The following is a 24,022-nucleotide window of genomic DNA, read 5'->3' as shown; positions in this document are numbered from 1 at the left end:
CCACCCAAAAACCCCAAAAAACCACCAAAAAAACCCCCCAAATTTGGGGTCTCCCTCCCAAAAATCCCCCCAAAATCCCCCAAAACCACCAAAAAGCCCCCAAATTTGGGGTCTCCCACCCAAAACCCCCCAAAATCACCAAAAACCCCCCCAAATTTGGGGTCTCCCTCCCCAAATCCCCCCAGATTTGGGATCTCCCCCCTCCCAAACCCCCAAATTTGGGGTTTGCCTCCCAAAATCCCCCCAAAATCCAAAAAAACCACCAAAATCCCCCCAAATTTGGGGTCTCCCTCCCCAAATCCCCCCAAATTTGGGGTCTGCATCCCCAAACCCCCCCAAATTTGGGGTCTCTCCCCCAAAAACCACTCAAAACCCCCCAAAATTTGCTCTGGGGGCGCCGCCTCTTTATTAATAGACAGACACACGGGGGGGGAGGGGCAAAAAGGGGGCGTGGCCAGGAGCAGATGGGCGTGGCCAGTTGAAGGTGGGCGTGTCCAGGTGAAAGTGGGCGTGTCCACTTGAAGATGGGTATGTCCAGTTGAAGATGGGCGTGTCCAGGTGTAGATGGGTGTGGCCAGGTGCAGATGGGCGTGTCCGATGGGTGGGTGGGTGTGTCCAGGTGAAGATGGGCGTGTCCAGGTGCAGATGGGAGTGTCCTGGTGTGGGTGGGCGTGTCCAGGTGCAGATGGGCGTGTCCAGTTGAAGATGGGTGTGTCCAATTGAAGATGGGTGTGTCCAATTGAAGATGGGTGTGTCCAGTTGAAGATGGGCGTGTCCAGGTGCAGGTGGGTGTGTCCAGGTTTGGGTGGGCGTGTCCAATGATTGGGTGGGTGTGTCCAGGTGCAGATGGGCGTGTCTGCTGGATGGTGGGCGTGTCCAGTTGCAGGTGGGTGTGTCCAATGATTGGGTGGGCGTGTCCAGGTGCAGGTGGGTGTGTCCAGTTGAAGATGGGCGTGTCTGATGGATGGTGGGCATGTCTGATGGTTGGTGGGCGTGTCCCTGGGTGAGGTGGGCGTGTCCCTGGGTGGGTGGGCGTGGTCAGTAGGCGTGGTTGGACACGAAGAGGGACTCGCTGGCGGCGGCCCCGGCGGTGCCGCTCGGGGTGTATTTGCCCTGGCACGCCAGGGAGTTCGCCTGGGGGGACACACAGGGACATCAGGGGCTTGGGGACATCAGGGGACATCAGGGGGTTGGGGACATCAGGGGATTGGGGACATTGAGGGCGATTTGGGGACATTGAGGGTGTTGGGGACATTGGGGACACTGAGGGGATTTGGGGACATTGGGGGTTTGGGGACATTAGAGGGTTTGGGGACACTGAGGGATTTGGGGACATTGGGAGGGTTTGGGGACATTGGAAGGGTTTGGGGACATTGGGGACATTGGGAGTGTTGGGGACTTCGGGTGGGGGTTTGAGGGATTTGGGGACATTGGGGACATTGGGGAGTTTGGGGATATTGGGGATTTGGGGGACTTGGGGTTGGGGACATTGGGGACATTGGGGATGTTGGGGGATTTGGGGACATTGAGGGGTTTGGGGACATTGGGGGTTTGGGGACATTGGGGACATTGGGGGTGTTGGGGACATTTGGGGACATCGGGGGTTTGGGGACATTGGGAGTGTTGGGGGTATTTGGGGGATTTAGGGTGTTGGAGGTGTTGGGGACATTGGGGATTTTGGGGACATCAGGGGGTTAGGGCATTTGGGATGGGAGCATTTGGGGACATTGGGGGATTTGGGGGACTTGGGGGATTGGGGACATCAGGGGATTTGAAGTCATTGGGGGTTTGGGGACATTGGGGACATCGAGTGTTGGGGGATTTGGGGGATTTAGGGTGTTGGGGGTTTGGGGACATTGGGGTGGATTTGGGGACAGTGGGGGCATTTGGGAACATCAGGGGTTGGGGGATTTGGGGACATTGAGGGGTTTGGGGACATTGGGGGATTTGGGGTTGGAGGTGTTGGGGACATTGGGGATTGGGAGGGTGTGGGGACATGGAGGGGATTTGGGGACATTTGGGCATTGGGGTGTTGGGGTGATTTAGGTGGTGGGGGACATTGGGGGATTTGGGGCCATTGGGGGAATTGGGACGCCAGGGACATTGGGGACATGGAGGAGATGGGGACACTCGTCCCTGTGTCCCCCAAATGTCCCCAAGGTGTCCCCAAGGTGTCCCCAAATGTCCCCAAGGTGTCCTCAAGTCACCCCCCAACCTTCCCCCTAATCCCTCAGCCCCTCCCAACCTCCCCAAACTGTCCCCAAACCACCCCCAAATGTCCCCAAACGTCCCCAGACTGTCCCCAAAGTGTCCCCAAGGTATCCCCAAGCCCCCAGAGTGACCCCAAATGTCCCCAAGGTGTCCCCAGGGTGTCCCCAGTGTCCCCCCCAACCTTCCCCCCTCATCCCTCCGCCCTCCCAACCTCCCCAAACCACCCCCAAATGTCCCCAAATGCCCCCAAGGTGTCCCCAAAGTGTCCCCAGAGTGTCCCCAAGGTGTCCCCAAGCCCCCAGAGTGACCCCAAAGTGTCCCCAAATGCCCCCAAGGTGTCCCCAAGTCACCCCCCAACCTTTCCCCCTCATCCCTCATCCCTCCCCCTCTCCCGAACTGCCCCTAAATGTCCCCAAACCGCCCCCAAATGCCCCCAAAGTGTCCCCAAATGTCCCCAAAGTGTCCTCAAGGTGTCCCCAAGTCATCCCCCAACCTTCCCCCTATCCGTCAGCCCCATCCCAACCTCCCCAAACCGTCCCCAACACCTCCAAATGTCCCCAGACTGTCCCCAAACCACCCCCAAATGGTCCCCAAATGTCCCCAGAGTGTCCCCAAAGTGTCCCCAAGCCCTCAGAGTGTCCCCAAATGTCCCCAAGGTGTCCCCCAGCTGTCCCCAATGTCCCCCCCAACCTTCCCCCCTTGTCCCTCAGCCCCTCCCAACCTCCCCAAACCATCCCCAAACCACCCCCAAATGTCCCCAAATGTCCCCAGAGTGTCCCCAAACATCCCCAGAGTGTCCCCAAAGTGTCTCCAAGCCCCCAGAGTGTCCCCAAAGTGTCCCCAAGTGTCCCCAAGGTGTCCCCAAGGTGTCCCCAAGTCACCCCCCAACCTTCTCCCCTCATCCCTCGCTCCATCCCAACCTCCCCAAACCGTCCCCTAAATGTCCCCAAAGTGTCCCCAAACGCCCCCAAATGTCCCCAGAGTGTCCTCAAAGTGTCCCCAAATGTCTCCAGAGTGTCCCCAAGCCCCCAGAGTGTCCCTAGAGTGTCCCCAAATGTCCCCAAGGTGTCCCCAAGCTGTCCCCAATGTCCCCCCCAACCTTTCCCCCTCATCCCTCGCTCCATCCCAACCTCCCAGAACTGCCCCCAAATGCCCCCAAAGTGTCCCCAGACTGTCCCCAAGCCCCCAGAGTGTCCCCAAGGTGTCCCCAAATGTCCCCAAGCTGTCCCCAAGGTGTCCCCAAATGTCCCCAAGCTGCCCCCAAGTCACCCCCCTCATCCCTTGCTCCATCCCAAACATCCCCAAATGACCCCAAACCACCCCCAAACATCCCCAGTGTCCCCAAACACCACAAACCACCCCCAAACTGTCCCCAAATGCCCCCAAAGTGTCCCCAAAGTGTCCCCAAGGTGTCCCCAAGTCACCCCCCAACCTTCCCCCCTCATCCCTCGCTCCATCCCAACCTCCCCAAAGTGTCCCCAAACACCCCAAACCACCCCCAAATGTCCCCAAACCACCCCCTAAACAGTCCCCAGAGATGTCCCCAAGTGTCTCCAAAGTGTCCTAGCACCAAGAGTGTTCCCAAAATGCTTCTCAAGGTGTCCCTAATGTCCCCCCAACCTTCCCTCATCCCTCAGCCCCTCCCAACCTCCCCAAACTGTCCCCAAACGTCCCCAAAGTGTCCCCAAACACCCCAAACCACACCCAAAGTGTCCCCAAACGCCCCCAAAGCGTCCCCAGAGTGTCCCCAGGGGGTCCATACCAGCGCCCTCTTGACGTACTCCTCCTGGGCCGCCTTGGTGTTGTCCTTCTTGCCCCCCCAGGCCTTGAGGGCCGAGGCCTGCAGGGCCCGCCCGTACGAGAAGGTCAAAGCCCAGGGCCGGGGCAGGGGACAGCGGTTGATGGCGTTGAGGTTCAGAGACGCCTCCTCCTCGCTCTGACCCCCCGACAGGAACGTGATCCCTGCACAAAGGGACAGTGGGGACATCACTGGGGGGTTTGGGGACATCTCTGGGGGGTTTGGGGACATCCCTGGGGGGTTTGGGGACACTGGGGTCACTGGGAGCCCAGGGCCGGGGCAGGGGACAGCGGTTGATGGCGTTGAGGTTCAGAGACGCCTCCTCCTCGCTCTGACCCCCCGACAGGAACGTGATCCCTGCACATGGGGACATTGGGGACATCATTGAGGGGTCTGGGGTCATTGAGGGGTCACTCTGGGGTCACTCTGGGGGGTTTGGGGACATTGGGGACACTGGGAGCCCAGGGCCGGGGCAGGGGACAGCGGTTGATGGCGTTGTTGAGGTTCAGAGACGCCTCCTCCTCGCTCTGACCCCCCGACAGGAACGTGATCCCTGCACAAAGGGACATTGGGGACATCACTGGGGGGTTTGGGGACATCCCTGGGGGGTTTGGGGACATCCTGGGGGTTTGGGGACATTGGGGTCACTGGGAGCCCAGGGCCGGGGCAGGGGACAGCGGTTGATGGCGTTGTTGAGGTTCAGAGACGCCTCCTCCTCGCTCTGACCCCCCGACAGGAACGTGATCCCTGAACAAAGGGACAGTGGGGACATCACTGGGGGGTCTGGGGACATCACTGGGGGGTTTGGGGACACTCCTGGGGGGTTTGGGAGACATTGAGATCACTGAGAGCCCAGGGCCGGGGCAGGGGACAGCGGTTGATGGCGTTGTGAGGTTCAGAGACGCCTCCTCCTCGCTCTGACCCCCGACAGGAGCGTGATCCCTGAACAGACAGGGACAGTGGGGACATCACTGGGGGGTCTGGGGACATCCCTGGGGGGTTTGGGCACACTGGGACAGTCTGGGGTCACTGGGGGGTCACTCTGGGGGTCTGGGGACACTGGGACACTCTGGGGTCACTGTGGGGTCACTCTGGGGACACTTTGAGGACACTTTGGGGACCCCCTGGGGGTCACTCTGGGGTCACTCTGGGGACACTTTGGGGACACTCTGGGGACACTGGGGTCACTGGGGACACTCTGGGGACACTCTGGGGACCTCCTGGGGGTCACTCTGGGGGACACTTTTGGGGACACTTTGGGGTCACTCTGGGGTCACTCTGGGGTCACTCTGGGGACCCCTGGGGGTCACTCTGGGGACACTCTGGGGTCATCTGGGGATGGTCTGGGGACACTGGGACAGTCTGGGGACACTCTGGGGGTCACTCTGGGGACTGTGGGGACACTCTGGGGTCACTGGGGGTCACTCTGGGGGACACTGGGGATGGTCTGGGGTCACTCTGGGGATGGCTGGGGACACTTGGGGTCACTCTGGGGACACTGGGGATGGTCTGGGGTCACTGGGGGGTCACTCTGGGGGGTTTGGGGACACTCTGGGCACACTGGGACAGTCTGGGGTCACTCGGGACAGTCTGGGGTCACTGGGGTACACCTGGGGACTCTGGGGACACTGGGGACACTCGGGGATGCTCTGGGGACACTGGGGACAGTCTGGGGTCACTAGGGACACTCTGGGGTCACTGGGGTCACTGGGGGTCACTCTGGGGTCACTGGGGTCACTGGGGGGTCACTCTGGGCACACTGGGCACACTGGGAGCCCAGGGCCGGGGCAGGGGACAGCGGTTGATGGCGTTGTTGAGGTTCAGAGACACCTCCTCCTCGCTCTGACCCCCCGACAGGAACGGGAGCCCTGCCCAAAGGGACAGTGGGGACATCACTGGGGGGTTTGGGGACACTCTGGGGGGTTTGGGCACACTGGGGACACTGGGGATGGGCTGGGGACATCAGGGATGGTCTGGGGTCACTGGGACACTCTGGGGTCACTGGGGGGTCACTCTGGGGGGTTTGGGGACACTGTGAGACAGTCTGGGGGACACTCAGGGATGGTCTGGGGTCTGGGCACACTCTGGGGTCATGAGACACTCTGGGGTCACTGGGGGTCACCTGAGCACACTGGGTACACTCTGGGGTCACTGGGGGTCACTCTGGGGTCTGGGGACACTGGGGGGGTCACTCTGGGGGGTTGGGGACAGTCTGGGGTCACTGGGGGGTCACTCTGGGGACACTGGGGACAGTCTGGGGTCACTTGGGGGTCACTCTGGGAGGTCGGCACACTAGGGACGGTCTGGGGACATTGGGGACGGTCTGGGGACATTGGGGGTCTGGGGACACTCTGGGGACACTCTGGGCACACTGGGACAGTCTGGGGTCACTGGGGGTCACTCTGGGGTCTGGGGACACTCTGGGGTCATTGGGGGTCACTCTGGGGATTTGGGGACAGTCTGGGGACACTGGGACAGTCTGGGGACACTGGGGATGGTCTGGGGTCACTGGGATGGCACTGGGGTCACTGGGGGTCACTCTGGGGGCCTGGGGACACTCTAGGGGTCACTGGGGACGGTCTGGGGACACTGGGGTCACTCTGGGGGGTTGGGGACAGTCTGGGGTCACTGGGGAGTCACTCTGGGGACACTGGGGATGGACTGGGGACACTGGGACAGTCTGGGGACACTGGGGATGGTCTGGGCACATCAGGAATGGTCTGGGGACACTGGGACAGTCTGAGGTCATTGGGGGGTCATTCTGGGGGGTTTGGGGACAGTCTGGGGACACTGGGGGGTCACTCTGGGGGTTTGGGGACACTGGAGACACTGGGGATGGGTTGGGGACATCAGGGATGGGTTGGGGACACTGGGGACGTCACTCTGGGGCTCTGGGGACCCTGGGGACACTGGGAATGTGCCAGTGAGACAGAGAGGTGACAGGGGGGTGACAGTGACACAGAAAGGTGACAGTGACACCAGGAGGTGACAAGGAAGTGACAGTGACACAGGGAGGTGACAGTGACACTGGGAGGTGACAGCAACACTGGGAGGTGACAAGGAAGTGACAGTGACACAGGGAGGTGACAGGAAAGTGACAGCAACACAGAAAGGTGACAGTGACACCAGGAGGTGACAAGTGACAGTGACAGGGAGGTGACAGGAGGTGACAGTGACACCCACCGTGGCGACAAGCAGGTGGCACAGTGACGGTGCAGGGAGGTGACAGTGACACAGAGAGGTGACAGTGACACAAGGAGGTGACAGAGGTACAGACACACAGGAGGGTGACAGTGACACAGGGAGGTGACAGGAAAGTGACAGCAACACAGAAAGGTGACAGTGACACCAGGAGGTGACAGTGACCCAGGGGGAGGTGACAGTGACACACAGGGGGGTGACAGTGACACACAGGGTGGTGACAGTGACACAGGGGGAGGTGACAGTGACACACAGGGGGGTGACAGTGGCGACAGGACACGGTGAAGCAGTGACACACAGGGAGGTGACAGTGACACAGGGGGAGGTGACAGTGACACACAGGGGGGTGACAGTGACACACAGGGGGGTGACAGAGGTGACAGTGACACACAGGGAGGTGACAGAGGTGACAATAACCTGGCACAGCAGGTAGCGCGGTGACGGTGGCCATGGGGGAGGTGACAGTGACACAGTGACACAGGGGGAGGTGACAGAGGTGACAATAACCTGGCACAGCAGGCGGCACGGTGCGGCGCAGGGCGGTGACGGTGGCCATGGGGGAGGTGACAGTGACACAGTGACACAGGGGGAGGTGACAGAGGTGACAATGACACAGACCTGGCACAGCGGGTGGCACGGTGCGGCGCAGGGCGGTGACGGTGGCCATGGGGGAGGTGACAGTGACACAGTGACACACAATGAGGTAACAGGGGGGTGACAATGACACAGACCTGGCACGGCGGGTGGCACGGTGCGGCGCAGGGCGGTGACGGTGGCCATGGGGGAGGTGGCAGTGACACAATGAGGTGACAGTGACACACAGGGAGGTGACAGAGGTGACAATAACCTGGCACAGCAGGCGGCACGGTGCGGCGCAGGGCGGTGACGGTGGCCATGGGGGAGGTGACAGTGACACAGGGAGGTGACACAGACCTGGCACAGCGGGCGGCACGGTGCGCAGCAGGCGGTGACGGTGGCCATGGGGGAGGTGACAGTGACACAGGGAGGTGACACAGACCTGGCACAGCGGGCGGCACGGTGCGGCGCAGGGCGGTGACGGTGGCCATGGGGGAGGTGACAGTGACACAGGGGGGTGACAGAGGTGACAGTGACCCAGGGGGAGGTGACAATGACACAATAAGGTGACACAGACCTGGCACGGCGGGTGGCACGGTGCGGCGCAGGGCGGTGACGGTGGCCATGGGGGAGGTGACAGTGACACAGGGGGGTGACAGAGGTGACAATGACACAGGGAGGTGACACACACCTGGCACAGCAGGTGGCACGGTGCGGCGCAGGGCGGTGACGGTGGCCATGGGGGAGGTGACAGTGACACAGGGGGAGGTGACAATGACACACAGGGGGGTGATAGAGGTGACACAGACCTGGCACGGCGGGTGGCACGGTGCGGCGCAGGGCGGTGACGGTGGCCATGGGGGAGGTGACAGTGACACAATGAGGTGACAGTGACACACAGGGGGAGGTGACAGTGACACAGACCTGGCACAGCGGGTGGCACGGTGCGGCGCAGGGCGGTGACGGTGGCCATGGCGATCTCCTCGGGGCTGTACTTGGTGGCACAGGCGTGTCCCCCCGTCACCATGTTGGGCTTCAGCAGAGTCCCCTCCAGGTACATGTGGTGGTCGCTCAGGGCCTTGTACACGGCGGCCAGCACCTGGGGACAACGGGGACAGCTTGGGGACACCCAGGGGACATCAGGGGACACCTTGGGGACATCAGGGGACAGCTTGGGGACACCTTGGGGACACCTTGGGGACAGCTTGGGGACACCCCAGGTACACGTGGTGGTCACTCAGGGCCTTGTACACGGCGGCCAGCACCTGGGGACAACGGGGACAGCTTGGGGACACCTTGGGGACAGCATTGGGGACACCCCAGGGACACCCAGGGGACATCCTGGGGACACCCAGGGGACACCCCAGGTACACGTGGTGGTCACTCAGGGCCTTGTACACGGCGGCCAGCACCTGGGGACAACGGGGACAGCTTGGGGACACCCAGGGGACAGCTTGGGGACACCATGGGAACAGCCAGGGGACAGCGTGGGGACAGCCTGGGGGCACCTCAGGACATGGGGACATCACTGGGGACACCTTGGGGACACTCTGGGGACACCCTGGGATATGGGGACATCAGGGGACAGTTTGGGGACAGTTTGGGGACACTTTGGGGACAGCCCTGGACATGGGGACATCATTGGGGACACCTTGGGGACATCAGGGGACACCATGGGGACAGCCAGGGGACACCTTGGGGACAGCCAGGGGACAGTCAAGGACATGGGGACATCGTTGGGGACAGCGTGGGGACATCAGGGGACAGTTTGGGGACAGTCCAGGACATGGGGACACTCTGGGGACACCCTGGGATATGGGGACATCAGGGGACACCTTGGGGACACCCAGGGGACACCCCAGGACTTGGGGACATCACTGGGGACACCCAGGGGACACCACTGGGGACACCCTGGGGACTTGGGGACACCTTGGGGACAGCCCTGGACATGGGGACATCATTGGGGACACCTTGGGGACATCAGGGGAGTTGGGGACACCTTGGGGACAGCCCAGGACACGTGGATATCACTGGGGACACCTTGGGATATGGTTGGGGACAGCTTGGGGACAATGATGTGGCTGTCACCCACCTTCTCAGTGACGTACTGGCAGGTCTGGAGGTCGTGGGGACACTCAGGGACACCCAGGGGACACTCAGGGACACCCAGGGGACAGTTGGGGACAGTTGGGGACAGTTGGGGACATTGGGGACAGTTGGGGACAGTTGGGGACAGTGTCACCCACCTTCTCAGTGACGTACTGGCAGGTCTGGAGGCCATGGGGACATTGGGGACAGTTGGGGACAGTTGGGGACAATGATGTGGCTGTCACCCACCTTCTCAGTGACGTACTGGCAGGTCTTGAGGCCATGGGGACACTCAGGGGACAGTTGGGGACAGTTGGGGACATTGGGGACATTGGGGACAGTGTCACCCACCTTCTCAGTGACGTACTGGCAGGTCTTGAGGCCGTGGGGACAGTTGGGGACATTGGGGACAGTTGGGGACATTGGGGACAATGATGTGGCTGTCACCCACCTTCTCAGTGACGTACTGGCAGGTCTGGAGGCCATGGGGACACTCAGGGACACTCAGGGGACACTCAGGGGACAGTGCTGGAGGCCATGGGGACACTCAGGGGACATTGGGGACATTGGGGACAATGATGGGCGTCACCCACCTTCTCAGTGACGTGACTGGCAGGTCTGGAGGCCACGGGGACAGTCCTGGGGACACGTTGGGGACACACGATGGGGACAGTCACCCACCTTCCAGGGACACACTGGACAGGTCTGGAGGCCATGGGGACAGTTGGGGACAGTTGGGGACAGTTGGGGACAGTTGGGGACAGTGTCACCCACCTTCTCAGTGACGTACTGGCAGGTCTGGAGGTCGTGGGGACAGTTGGGGACAGTTGGGGACAATGACTGTGGCTGTCACCCACCTTCTCAGTGACGTACTGGCAGGTCTTGAGGCCATGGGGACAGTTGGGGACATTTGGGGACAGTGCCACCCACCTTCTCAGTGACGTACTGGCAGGTCTTGAGGTCGTGGTCGCCGTCCGGGAGGATCTCGGGCTCCACGATGGGGACGATCCCGTTCTGGGGCACCAAACCATCAGGGGACAACCGCTCAGGGACACCAAACCACCAGGGACACCAAGACAGCAGAACCACCCAGGGGACACCAAAACCATCCAGGGGACACCAAAACCATCCAGGGGACACCAAAACCATCTCCAGGGGACACAAAAACCACCCAGGGGACACCAAAACCATCCAGGGGACACCAAAACCACCCAGGGGACACCAAAACCACCCAGGGGACACCGTCAGGGGACAGCAGAGCCACCCAGGGGACACCAAAACCACCCAGGGGACACCAAAACCATCCAGGGGACACCAAAACCATCCAGGGGACACCAAACCACCCAGGGGACACCAAAACCACCCAGGGGACATCAGAGCCACCCAGGGGACACCATCAGGGGACACCAAACCATCTCCAGGGGACACCAAACGCTCTCCAGGTGTCACCAAACTCTCTCTTGATGTCACCAACCAGTTTTGGGACTCCATTAATGACCCCATTAATGACCCACCTTAATGACCACCAGGACACCAGCTACTGGGGACCCACCATCTAATGACCCCATTAGGGACCACCATTAATGACCCCCAACGACCCCAGGACCACCATTACTGACCCCACTAGTGACCCCATAATCACCCCTAGTGACCACCATCTAATGACCCCAGGACCCCATTACTGACCCCATTAATGACCCCATTAATGACCCCATTAATGACCCCATTAATGACCCCAGGACCCCATTAATGACCCCATTAATGACCCCATTAATGACCCCATTAATGACCCCATTAATGACCCCAGGCCTCCATTACTGACCCCATTAATGACCCCAGGCCCCCATTAATGACCCCAGGACTCCATTACTGACCCCATTAATGATCCCATTAATGACCCCATTAATGACCACAGGACTCCATTAATGACCCCATTAATGACCCCATTAATGACCCCATTAATGACCCCAGGACCCCATTAATGACCCCGTTAATGACCCCCAGGACCCCATTAATGACCCCGTTAATGACCCCAAGCCCCATTAATGACCCCAGGACCCCATTAATGACCCCAGGACCCCATTAATGACCCCGTTAATGACCACCAGGACCCCATTAATGACCCCAGAACCCCATTAATGACCCCGTTAATGACCCCAGGGCCCCATTAACGACCCCAGGGCCCCATTAATGACCCCAGTCCCTCGTTAATGCCCTGCTGGCAGATGCTGGCGTAGCGGGGCCAGCACGTTGGGGTTCTCCATCACCAACAGGGGTGCTGAGCCCAGGACCCCGTTAATGACCCCATTAATGACCCCAGAACCCCATTAATGACCCCGTTAATGACCTGCTGGCAGATGCTGGCGTAGCGGGGCCAGCACGTTGGGGTTCTCCAGCACCAACAGGGGTGCTGACCCCAGGAGATGTTTGGTGACCCCAGGAGATGTTTGGTGACCCCAGGCCCCCATTAATGACCCCAGGCCCTCATTAATGACCCCAGAACCCCATTAATTAATGACCTGCTGGCAGATGCTGGCGTAGCGGGGCCAGCACGTTGGCGTTCTCCAGCACCAACAGGGGTGCTGACCACAGGAGATGTTTGGTGACCCCAGGACCCCATTAATGACCCCAGGCCCCCATTGTTAATGACCCTGTTAATGACTGACCTGCTGGCAGATGCTGGCGTAGCGGGCCAGCACGTTGGCGTTCTCCAGCACCGCCAGGGCCGTGGGGGTGTGGGGGCCGATCTTGAGGACGCAGCGCCACTTGGCAAAGTCTGCCCCGTCCTTCTTGTACTGGGCACAGCGCTCCATGAGGCCATCCAGACCTGGGGACATTGGGGACATCATTGGGGACATTGGGGACATCACTGGGGATGTTGGACGCACAGGAGCCCAGCAAGTTGCGTTCTACGGCACAGCTCAGGGCCGTGACGGGAGTGGGCTGGGACGGAGCTCACGGGTTGAGCAGAGGCCAGGGCCACCAGTCTGCCCCTTCTTGTACTGGGCACAGCGCTCCATGAGGCCATCCAGACCTGTTTGGGGACATTGGGGACATTGGGGACATCATTGGGGACGTTGGGGACAGCCCAGGGGCACAGGGAGCCACTTGGCAAAGTCTGCCCCGTCCTTCTTGTACTGGGCACAGCGCTCCATGAGGCCATCCAGACCTGGGGACATTGGGGACATTGGGGACATCATTGGGGACATTGGGGACATTGGGGACATCATTGGGGACATTGGGGACAGGGGGCACAGGGAGCCACTTGGCAAAGTCTGCCCCGTCCTTCTTGTACTGGGCACAGCGCTCCATCAGCCCATCCAGACCTGGGGACAGGGACAGGGGACATTGGGGACATTTGGGACATCATTGGGGACATTGGGGACATCACTGGGGACATTGGGGACATCATTGGGGACAGCCCAGGGGCACAGGGGACGTTGGGGACAGCCCAGGGGCACAGGGAGCCACTTGGCAAAGTCTGCCCCGTCCTTCTTGTACTGGGCACAGCGCTCCATGAGCCCGTCCAGACCTGTTTGGGGACATTGGGGACATCATTGGGACATTGGGGACATTGGGGACATCATTGGGGACATTGGGGACATCATTGGGGACATCATTGGGGACAGGGGGCACAGGGAGCCACTTGGCAAAGTCAGCCCCGTCCTTCTTGTACTGGGCACAGCGCTCCATGAGGCCATCCAGACCTGTTTGGGGACATTGGGGACATCATTGGGACATTGGGGACATTGGGGACATCATTGGGGACATTGGGGACATCATTGGGGACATTGGGGACATCATTGGGGACATCATTGGGGACAGCCCAGGGGGCACTGGGGACATCATTGGGACATTGGGAGTGTCTGGGATGTTGGGGACATTGCATTGCTGTGACTGGGGACATTGCGTTACATGAGGGGCATGCAGCACTGATGATATTGAGGACATGGGGATGCTGAGATCATTGGGGACATTGGGGACACCGATGACATTGGAGACACTGAGACGGTTTGCATTGGGACATTGAGGGCATTTGGGGGACATTGGGACATCAGGACATTGGGGGTGTTAGACATTGAGGGATTTTGGCCATTGGGAACATTGGGGACATTGGGGATATTGGGGACATTGAGTGGATTTTGGGGACATTGGGGGTGTTGGGGACATCGAGGACATTGGAGACACTGAGAGGATTTGGGGGACATTGAAGACATTGAGGGGATTTTGGGGACATTGGGACATCAAGGACATTAGGAGGGGACATTGGGGACATTGAGGGGGTTGGGGGACATTGAGGACATTGAGGGGATTGGGGATGTTGGGGACATTGGGGACATTAAGGACATCAAGGACATTGGAGACACTGAGCGGGTTTGGGGACATTGGGGACATTGAGGGGATTTGGGGGACATTGGGGACATCAAGGACATTGGGGGTGTTGGGGACATTGAGGGGATTTTGGGGACATTGGGAACATTGGGGACATTGGGGATATTGGGGACATTGAGTGGATTTTGGGGACATTGGGGGTGTTGGGGACATCGAGGACATTGGAGACACTGAGAGGATTTGGGGGACATTGAAGACATTGAGGGGATTTTGGGGACATTGGGGACATCAAGGACATTAGGGACATTGAGGGGATTTGGGGACACTGGGGGTGTTGGGGACATCAAGGACATTGGGGACATTGAGGGGATTTGGGGACACTGGGGGTGTTGGGGACATCGAGGACATTGGGGACATTGAAGGGATTTGGGGGACATTGGGGGACATTGAGGGGGTTTGGGGACATTGAGGGGGTTTGGGGACATTGAGGGTGTTGGGGACATTGAGGACATTGAAGGGATTTGGGGACATTGGGGACATTGGGGACATTGAGGGGGTCTGGGGACATTGGGGACATCGAGGACATTGGGGACATTGAGGGGGTTTGGGGACATTGGGGGGATTTGGGGGACGTTGGGGACATTGGGGACACGGGGCACAGGCTGATGTCACAGGCTGATGTCACAGGATGATGTCACAGGCACAGGATGATGTCACAGGGACAGGCTGACGTCACAGGCACAGTGACAAGGAACAAGATGACGTCACAGACACAGGACGACGTCACAGGGACAGGATGACGTCACAGACACAGGGACAGGGGACAGGCTGATGTCACAGACACAGGATGACGTCACAGGCACAGGCTGATGTCACAGGGACAGGATGACATCACAAGGAGGGGACAGGATGACGTCACAGGCACAGGGACAGGGGACAGGATGGATGTCACAGACACAGGCTGACGTCACAGGCACAGGGACAGGATGATGTCACAGGGACAGGATGATGTCACAGGATGACATCACAGGCACAGGATGATATCACAGGGAGGGGACAGGATGACGTCACAGGCACAGGATGACAAGTCACAGGATGATGTCACAGGGACAGGATGACATCACAGGCACAGAATGACATCACAGGCACAGGGACAGGGCACAGGATGACGTCACAGACACAGGATGATGTCACAGGGACAGGGACAAGGGACAGGATGATGTCACAGACACAGGATGATGTCACAGGCGCAGAATGATGTCACAGGTACAGGGAAAAGGGACAGGATGATGTCACAGGGACAGGATGATGTCACAGGCACAGGGACAGGATGATGTCTCAGGCATAGGATGATGTCACAGACACAGGATGATGTCACAGCATGATGTCACAGAACAGGTTGATGTCACAGGCACAGGGACAAGGACAGGGCATAGACTGACGTCACAGGCACAGGATGATGTCACAGGCTGAGGTCCCTCACCTTGGGTGGTGGTCTCTCCGTTGGTGCCAGCCAGGGGCACCACCCCCTTGTCCACCTGGGGGACAGGGACGGGGTCACCAGGGGGTCACAGCCTGGCCCCGGGTGGCCCCAGGACCCCCCACACCCCCACACTGTCCCCAGTGTCACCAACACCCCTCACACCCCCACAGTGTCCTCAGTGTCACCAACACCCCCACACCCCACCGTGTCCCCAATGTCCCCACAGGTGTCCCCAACACCCCCACACCCCACTGTGTCCCCAATGTCCCCAACACCCCCACACCCCCACAGTGTCCCCAATGTCCCCAGGATCCCTCACACCCCCAGTGTCCTCAGTGTCACCAACACCCCCACACCCCCACCGTGTCCCCAATGTCCCCAAGGTGTCCCCAAGACCCCCATATCCCCACAGTGTCCCCAATGTCCCCAAGGTGTCCCCAAGATCCCCAATACCCCCACACAGTGTCCCCAATGTCCCCAAGGTGTCCCCAACACCCCCCACCCCCACCGTGTCCCCAATGTCCCCAGGGTGTCCCCAACACCCCTCACACCCCCACCGTGTCCCCAATGACGTCCCCAGGGTGTCCCCAATGTCCCCAACACCCCACACTGTCCCCAGTGTCCCCAACACCCCCCACCCCCACCGTGACCCCAATGTCCCCACAGTGTCCCCAATGTCCCCAGGATCCCTCACACCCCCACAGTGTCCTCAAGGTGTCCCCAGGGTCCCCCACACCCCCACAGTGTCCCCAATGTCCCCAGGATCCCTCACACCCCCACAGTGTCCTCAAGGTGTCACCAGGACCCCCCACACCCCCACCGTGTCCCCAATGTCCCCAGGACCCCTCACACCCCCACTGTGTCCCCATTGTCCCCAGGGTGTCCCCAACACCCCCCACAGTGTCCCCATTGTCCCCAGGGTGTCCCCAGTGTCCCCAGGGTGTCCCCAATGTCCCCAGGGTGTCCCCAGTGTCTCTGCTCACCCCAGGGTGTCCCCAGGGTGTCCCCAGGGTGTGCCCAGGGTGTGTCACCCCCCGCCTGTGCCCACCTTGATGCCCACGAGGGCTCCCTTGTCCCGGATGACCTTGGGGAAGGGGCGGCCGTCGTCGGCCTTCTGGTAGAGGGGCTGCTGCCCCCCCGGGGTGACCCCCTGTCCCCAGAGTGTCCCCAGGGTGTCCCCAGGGTGTCCCCAGGGTGTCCCCAGTGTCTCTGCTCACCCCAGGGTGTCCCCAAGACCCTTCCCATCCCCAAGGTGTCCCCAAGACCTCTCACACCCCCAAGGTGTCCCCAGGGTGTCCCCAGTGTCCCCAGGGTGTCCCCAGTGTCCCCAGGGTGTCCCCCATGTCCCCAGTGTCTCTGCTCACCCCAGGGTGTCCCCAAGACCTCTTACACCCCCAAGGTGTCCCCAATGACCCTGAGGTGTCCCCAATGACCCTGAGGTGTCCCTCATGTCCCCAGGGTGTCCCCAGTGTCTCTGCTCACCCCAGGGTGTCCCCAATGACCCCGCAGGTGTCCCCAGTGTCTCTGCTCACCCCAGGGTGTCCCCAGGGTGTCCCCAGGGTGTCCCCAGTGTCTCTGCTCACCCCAGGGTATCCCCAGGGTGTCCCCAGTGTCCCCAGGGTGTCCCCAATGTCCCCAGGGTGTCCCCCAGGTGTCCCCAAGGTGTCCCCAGGGTGTCCCCAGGGTGACCCCAGGGTGTCCCCAGAGTGTCCCCAGGGTGTGTCACACCCTGTCTGTGCCCACCTTGATGCCCACGAGGGCTCCCTTGTCGCGGATGACCTTGGGGAAGGGGCGGCCGTCGTCGGCCTTCTGGTAGAGGGGCTGCTGCCCCCCCGGGGTGACCCCCTGTCCCCAGAGTGTCCCCAGGGTGTCCCCAGTGTCCCCAGGGTGTCCCCAGGGTGTCCCCAATGTCCCCAGGGTGTCCCCAGGGTGTGCCACCCCCCACCTGTGCCCACCTTGATGCCCACGAGGGCTCCCTTGTCGCGGATGACCTTGGGGAAGGGGCGGCCGTCGTCGGCCTTCTGGTAGAGGGTCTCGTGGAAGAGGATGACGCCGCCGATGCAGGGGTCCACGCGCTGGTCGGCCGTGAAGAGCAGCTGCCGGTACCAGCGCCGGTTCTCCTCCGTGTTCTCCGCCCCCACCGAGCTCAGCCGCTTGGCGATGCTGCCTGGGGGTCAATACACCAGTTAAAACCAGTATAAACCAGTATGGACCAGTATGGACAGTGTGGAGCGGTGTGGGAGGGCCCAGCAGCTGCCGGTACCAGCGCCGGTTCTCCTCCGTGTTCTCCGCCCCCACCGAGCTCAGCCGCTTGGCGATGCTGCCTGGGGGGGGATGGACCAGTTAAAACCAGTATAGACCAGTATGGACCAGTCTAGAGCAGTGTGGAGCGGTGTGGGAGGGCCCAGCAGCTGCCGGTACCAGCGCCGGTTCTCCTCCGTGTTCTCCGCCCCCACCGAGCTCAGCCGCTTGGCGATGCTGCCTGGGGGTCAATGCACCAGTTAAAACCAGTATAAACCAGTATGGACAAGTATGGACCAGTATGGAACAGTACAGACCAGTATGGACCAGTATGGATCAGTACAGACCAGTAAGGATCAGTACAGACCACTAAGAAACAAAAGGGAACAATAAGAACCAGTAAGGAACAGGATGGACCAGTATAAACCAGTATAAACCAGTATGGACCAGTATAAACCAGTCTGGATGAGTATGGAGGAGTATAAACCAGTAAGGACCAGGATGGACCAGTATGGACCAGTATAAACCAGTATGGGTCAGTATGGACCACTAAGGAACAGAAAGGAACAATAAGAACCAGTAAAGAACATGATGAACCAGTATAAACCAGTATGGACCAGTATAAACCAGTATGGACAAGTATGGACCAGTCTGGGTCAGTACAAACCACTGAGGAACAGAAAGGAACAATAAGAACCAGTAAGGAACAGGATGGACCAGTATAAACCAGTAAGGACCAGAAAAGATCAGCAAGGACCTGTGCAGTTCAATAAGGACCAGTATAGACCAGTATAGACCAGTATAGACCAGTGTGGAGCGGTGTGGGAGGGCCCAGCAGCTGCCGGTACCAGCGCCGGTTCTCCTCCGTGTTCTCCGCCCCCACCGAGCTCAGCCGCTGAGCGATGCTGCCTGGGGGTCAATGCACCAGTTAAAACCAGTATAGACCAGTATGGACCAGTTTAAACCAGTGTGGAGCGGTGTGGGAGGGCCCAGCAGCTGCCGGTACCAGCGCCGGTTCTCCTCCGTGTTCTCCGCCCCCACCGAGCTCAGCCGCTTGGCGATGCTGCCTGGGGGGTGACACACCAGTTAAAACCAGTATAAACCAGTATGGACAGTGTGGAGCGGTGTGGGAGGGCCCAGCAGCTGCCGGTACCAGCGCCGGTTCTCCTCCGTGTTCTCCGCCCCCACCGAGCTCAGCCGCTTGGCGATGCTGCCTGGGGGTCAATACACCAGTTAAAACCAGTATAAACCAGTATGGACAAGTATGGACCAGTATGGAACAGTACAGACCAGTATGGACCAGTATGGATCAGTACAGACCAGTAAGGATCAGTACAGACCACTAAGAAACAAAAGGGAACAATAAGAACCAGTAAGGAACAGGATGGACCAGTATAAACCAGTATGGACTAGTATGGACCAGTATAAACCAGTCTGGATGAATATGGAGGAGTATAAACCAGTAAGGACCAGTATGGACCAGTATGGACCAGTATAAACCAGTATGGGTCAGTATGGACCACTAAGGAACAGATAAACAGGAACCAGTATAGAACCAGTAAGGAACAGTATGGACCAGTATAAACCAGTATGGACCAGTATAAACCAGTATGGAGCAGTATGGACCAGTCTGGGTCAGCACGGACCACTAAGGAACAGAAAAGAACAAGAAGAGCCAGTATGGAATGGGAAAGAACATGATGGACCAGTATGGACCAGTATAAACCAGTATGGAGCAGTATGGACCAGTCTGGGTCAGCACGGACCACTAAGGAACAGAAAGGAACAATAAGAACCAGTAAGGAACAGGATAGACCAGTATGGACCAGTATAAACCACTAAGGACCAGTAGAAATCAGCAAGAACCGGTACAGTTCAATAAGGATCACTATAGACCAGTACGGACCAGTAAGGACCAGTCTGGGTCAGTATGGACCACTAAGGAATGGAAAGGAACAATGAGAACCAGTAAAGAACAAGATAGACCAGTATGGACCAGTATAAACCAGTATGAACCAGTATACACCAGTAGAGATCAGCAAGAACCTGTACAGTTCAATAAGGATCACTACGGACCAGTATGGACCAGTATGGACCAGTAAGGACCAGTATGGACCAGTATGGGTCAGTACAGACCACTAAGGAACAAAAGGGAACAATAAGAACCAGTAAAGAACAGTATGGACCAGTATAAACCAGTATGGACCAGTATAAACCAGTATGGGTCAGTATGGACCACTAAGGAACAGGAAGGAACAATAGGAACCAGTAAGGAACAGGATGGACCAGTATAAACCAGTAAGAACCACTACAGATCAGTAAGGACCAGTATAGATCAATAACAAACAATATGGACCAGTATAAACCAGTATGGATGAGTATGGAGCAGTCTGGACCAGTAAGGACCAGTATATATCAATAACAAACAATATGGACCAGTATAAACCAGTATAAACCAGTATGGATGAGTATGGAGCAGTCTGGACCAGTACAGACCAGTATGGAGTGCTATAGACCAGTATGGGTCAGGATAGACCAGTAAGGACCAGTAAGGATCAGCAGGGAATGGGATGGACCAGTAAGAACCAGTAAGGATCAGTGTGGACCAGTACAGACCAGTATGGACCAGTATGGACTGGGATGGACCAGTAAGGACCAGTAAGGATCACTAGGGAATGGGAGTCACCCAGTGGCTCCCAGTATAAACCAGTGCCTCCCAGTACACAGTAGTTATTCCCAGTATGCACCAGTGGCTCCCAGTAAGGACCAGTGGCTCCCAGTATGAACCAGCGACTCCCAGTATGCACGAGTGGCTCCCAGTATGAACCAGCAGCGCCCAGCATAAACCAGCGACTCCCAGTATGAACCAGCAGCTCCCAGTATAAACCAGTGGCTCTCAGTATAAACCAGCAACTCCCAGTATGCACCAGTAACTCCCAGCATAAACCAGTGGCTCTCAGTATAAACCAGTGACTCCCAGTATGCACCAGTAACTCCCAGCATAAACCAGTGGCTCTCAGTATAAACCAGGGACTCCCAGTATGAACCAGCAGCTCCCAGTATAAACCAGTGGCTCTCAGTATAAACCAGGGACTCCCAGTATAAACCAGTGACTCCCAGTATGCACCAGTGGCTCTCAGTATAAACCAGTGACTCCCAGTATAAACCAGTGACTCCCAGTATAAACCAGTGGCTCTCAGTATAAACCAGTAACTCCCAGCATAAACCAGTGGCTCTCAGTATAAACCAGCGACTCCCAGTATAAACCAGCAACTCCCAGTATGAACCAGCGACTCCCAGTATGCACGAGTGGCTCCCAGTATGAACCAGCAGCTCCCAGTATAAACCAGTGACTCCCAGTATGCACCAGTAACTCCCAGCATAAACCAGTGGCTCTCAGTATAAACCAGTGACTCCCAGTATAAACCAGCAACTCCCAGTATGCACCAGTGGCTCCCAGTACACACCAATGGCTCCCAGTATGAACCAGCAGCTCCCAGTATAAATCAGTAACTCCCAGTACGCACCAGTAACTCCCAGTACAAACCAGTGACTCCCAGTATGAACCACACACTCCCAGTATGCACCAGTGGCTCCCAGTATGGACCAGCCAACATGTGGTGTTTTCCCAGTGTCCTCCCAGTAGCTCCCAGTATCCTCCCAGTGCCTCCCCGTGCTTCCCAGTGTCCTCCCAGTAGCTCCCAGTGCTTCCCAGTAGCTCCCAGTATCCTCCCAGTAGCTCCCAGTATCCTCCCAGTAGCTCCCAGTGCTTCCCCAGAAGCTCCCAGTAAGTCCCAGTCCCCTCCCAATCCCCTCCCAGTACAACCCAGTCCCTCCCAGTGCCCTGGCGTTGACTCCCAGTCCCTCCCAGTCCCTCCCAGTGCCCTCTTGGCCCTTTCTTATCTCCCTCCAGTCCCTCCCAGTTCCTCCCAGTTGCCCCCAGTGCCCCCAGTCCCTCCCAGTCCACTCCCAGTGCCCTCTTGGCCCTTTCTTATCTCCCTCCAGTGCCTCCCAGTCCACTCCCAGTTCCTCCCAGTTGCTCCCAGGGCCCTTCCAGTGAGGCCCAGCCCCCTCCCAGTCACTCCCAGTGCCTCCCAGTCCCTCCCAGTCCACTCCCAGTGCCGTCTTGGCCCCTTCTTATCTCCCCCCAGTCACTCCCAGTTCCTCCCAGTCACTCCTAATCTTTCCCAGTGCTTCCCAGTTACCCCCCAGTGCTCCCAGTCCTCTCCCAGTCCCTCCTAATCCTTCCCAGTCCCTCCCAGTCCACTCCCAGTGCCCTCTTGGCCCTTCCTTATCTCCACCCAGTCCCGCCCAGTCTACTTCCAGTGCCCTTCCAGTGCTCCCAGTGCCCCCAGTCCCTCCCAGTCCCTCCTAATCCTTCCCAGTCCCTCCCAGTGCCCTCCCAGTGCTCCCAGTCCTCTCCCAGTCCCTCCTAATCCTTCCCAGTCCCTCCCAGCCCCCTCCCAGTGCTCCCAGTCCCTCCTAATCCTTCCCAGTTGCCCCCAGTGCTCCCAGTCCACTCCCAGTGCCCTCTTGGCCCTTTCTTATCTCCCTCCAGTGCCTCCCAGTCCACTCCCAGTTCCTCCCAGTTGCTCCCAGTGCTCCCAGTCCCTCCCAGTGCCCTCCTGCCCCTTTCTTATCTCCCTCCAGTCCCTCCCAATCCACTCCCAGTTCCTCCCAGTTGCTCCCAGTGCCCTTCCAGTGAGGCCCAGCCCCCTCCCAGTTCACTTCCAGTGCCTCCCAGTTGCTCCCAGTCCCTCCCAGTCTCTCCTAATCCTTCCCAGTGCCTCCCAGTGCCCCCCAGTCCCCTCCCAGTTTCCCCCAGTGCTCCCCAGTTCCCTTTCCAGTGCCCTCCAGTCCCCTCCCAGTGCCCCCAGTCCCTCCCAGTGCCCTCTTGGCCCTTTCTTATCTCCCTCCAGCCCCTCCCAGTTCCTCCCAATTGCTCCCAGTGCCCTTCCAGTGAGGCCCAGCCCCCTCCCAGTTCACTTCCAGTGCCTCCCAGTCTCTCCTAATCCTTCCCAGTGCCTCCCAGTCCCCTCCCAGTGCCTCCCAGTTTCCCCCAGTGCTCCCCAGTCCCCTTTCCAGTGCCCTCCAGTCCCTCCCAGTCCACTCCCAGTGCCCTCTTGGCCCTTTCTTATCTCCCCCCAGTCCCGCCCAGTCCACTTCCAGTCCCTCCCAGCCCCCTCCCAGTGCCCCCAGTCCCTCCCAGTCCCTCTTAATCCTTCCCAGTCCCTTCCAGTGCTCCCAGTCCTCTTCCAGTCTCTCCTAATCCTTCCCAGTCCCTCCCAGCCCCCTCCCAGTCCTCTCCCAGTCCCTCCTAATCCTTCCCAGTTGCCCCCAGTGCCTCCCAGCCCACTCCCAGTGCTCTCTTGGCCCTTTCTTATCTCCCTCCAGTCACTCCCGGTCCACTCCCAGTGCCCTTCCAGTGCGGCCAAGCCCCCTCCCAGTGACCCCAGTCCCTCCCAGTCCACTCCCAGTGCCCTTCCAGTGCGGCCAAGCCCCCTCCCAGTGACCCCAGTCCCTCCCAGTCCACTCCCAGTGCCCTCCTGGCCCTTTCTTAACAACCCCCAGTCCCGCCCAGTTCCTCCCAGTTGCTCCCAGTGCCCCTAGTCCCTCCTAATCCTTCCCAGTGCCCCCCAATCCCCTCCCAGTGCCTCCCAGTGCCCTCCCAGTGCCCCCCAATCCCCTCCCAGTGCCCTCCCAGTGCCCACCAGTGCCCACCAGTGCTCTCATCGGCGGCCAGGATGCCCTTGCCGGGGGCCACGATGCGCTGGGCGATGGCTGCCCAGTGCCCTCCCAGTGCCTCCCAGTGCCTCCCAGTGCCCCTCAATCCCCTCCCAGTGCGTCCCAGTGCCCACCAGTGCTCTCATCGGCGGCCAGGATGCCCTTGCCGGGGGCCACGATGCGCTGGGCGATGGCCACCCAGTGCCTCCCAGTGCCTCCCAGTGCTCCCAGTGCCAATGCCCTCCCAGTGCCTCCCAGTGCCTCCAGTGCCCCAGTGCGCCCAGTGCTAATCCCCTCCCAGTGCCCTCAATCCCCTCCCAGTGCCTCCCAGTGTGTCCAGTGCCCCCAATCCCCTCCCAGTGCCTCCA

At 59.4% G+C, this 24,022-nt stretch overlaps 1 protein-coding gene across 1 annotated transcript; it reads right to left on the bottom strand.

Annotated features, from left to right (window-relative positions):
* Positions 1-382: 382 nt before the first annotated feature.
* On the bottom strand, positions 383-23,859 carry LOC126646435 (fructose-bisphosphate aldolase A; the record flags this gene model as incomplete). The annotated part of the gene is made up of 8 exons (XM_050327782.1): positions 383-1,134; positions 3,974-4,173; positions 8,711-8,885; positions 10,805-10,888; positions 12,541-12,701; positions 15,690-15,744; positions 17,645-17,856; positions 23,789-23,859. Coding segments are annotated over 8 exons (1,054 nt in total), but the record flags the coding sequence as incomplete, so codon positions are not given.
* Between the last annotated feature and the right edge of the window lie 163 nt (positions 23,860-24,022).

Source organism: Myiozetetes cayanensis, unplaced genomic scaffold (genome assembly GCF_022539395.1).
Source record: "Myiozetetes cayanensis isolate MyiCay16 unplaced genomic scaffold, myiCay2020 scf342, whole genome shotgun sequence".
Classification (NCBI taxonomy): domain Eukaryota; kingdom Metazoa; phylum Chordata; class Aves; order Passeriformes; family Tyrannidae; genus Myiozetetes; species Myiozetetes cayanensis.
This window is presented reverse-complemented; position numbering and strand designations above follow the sequence as displayed.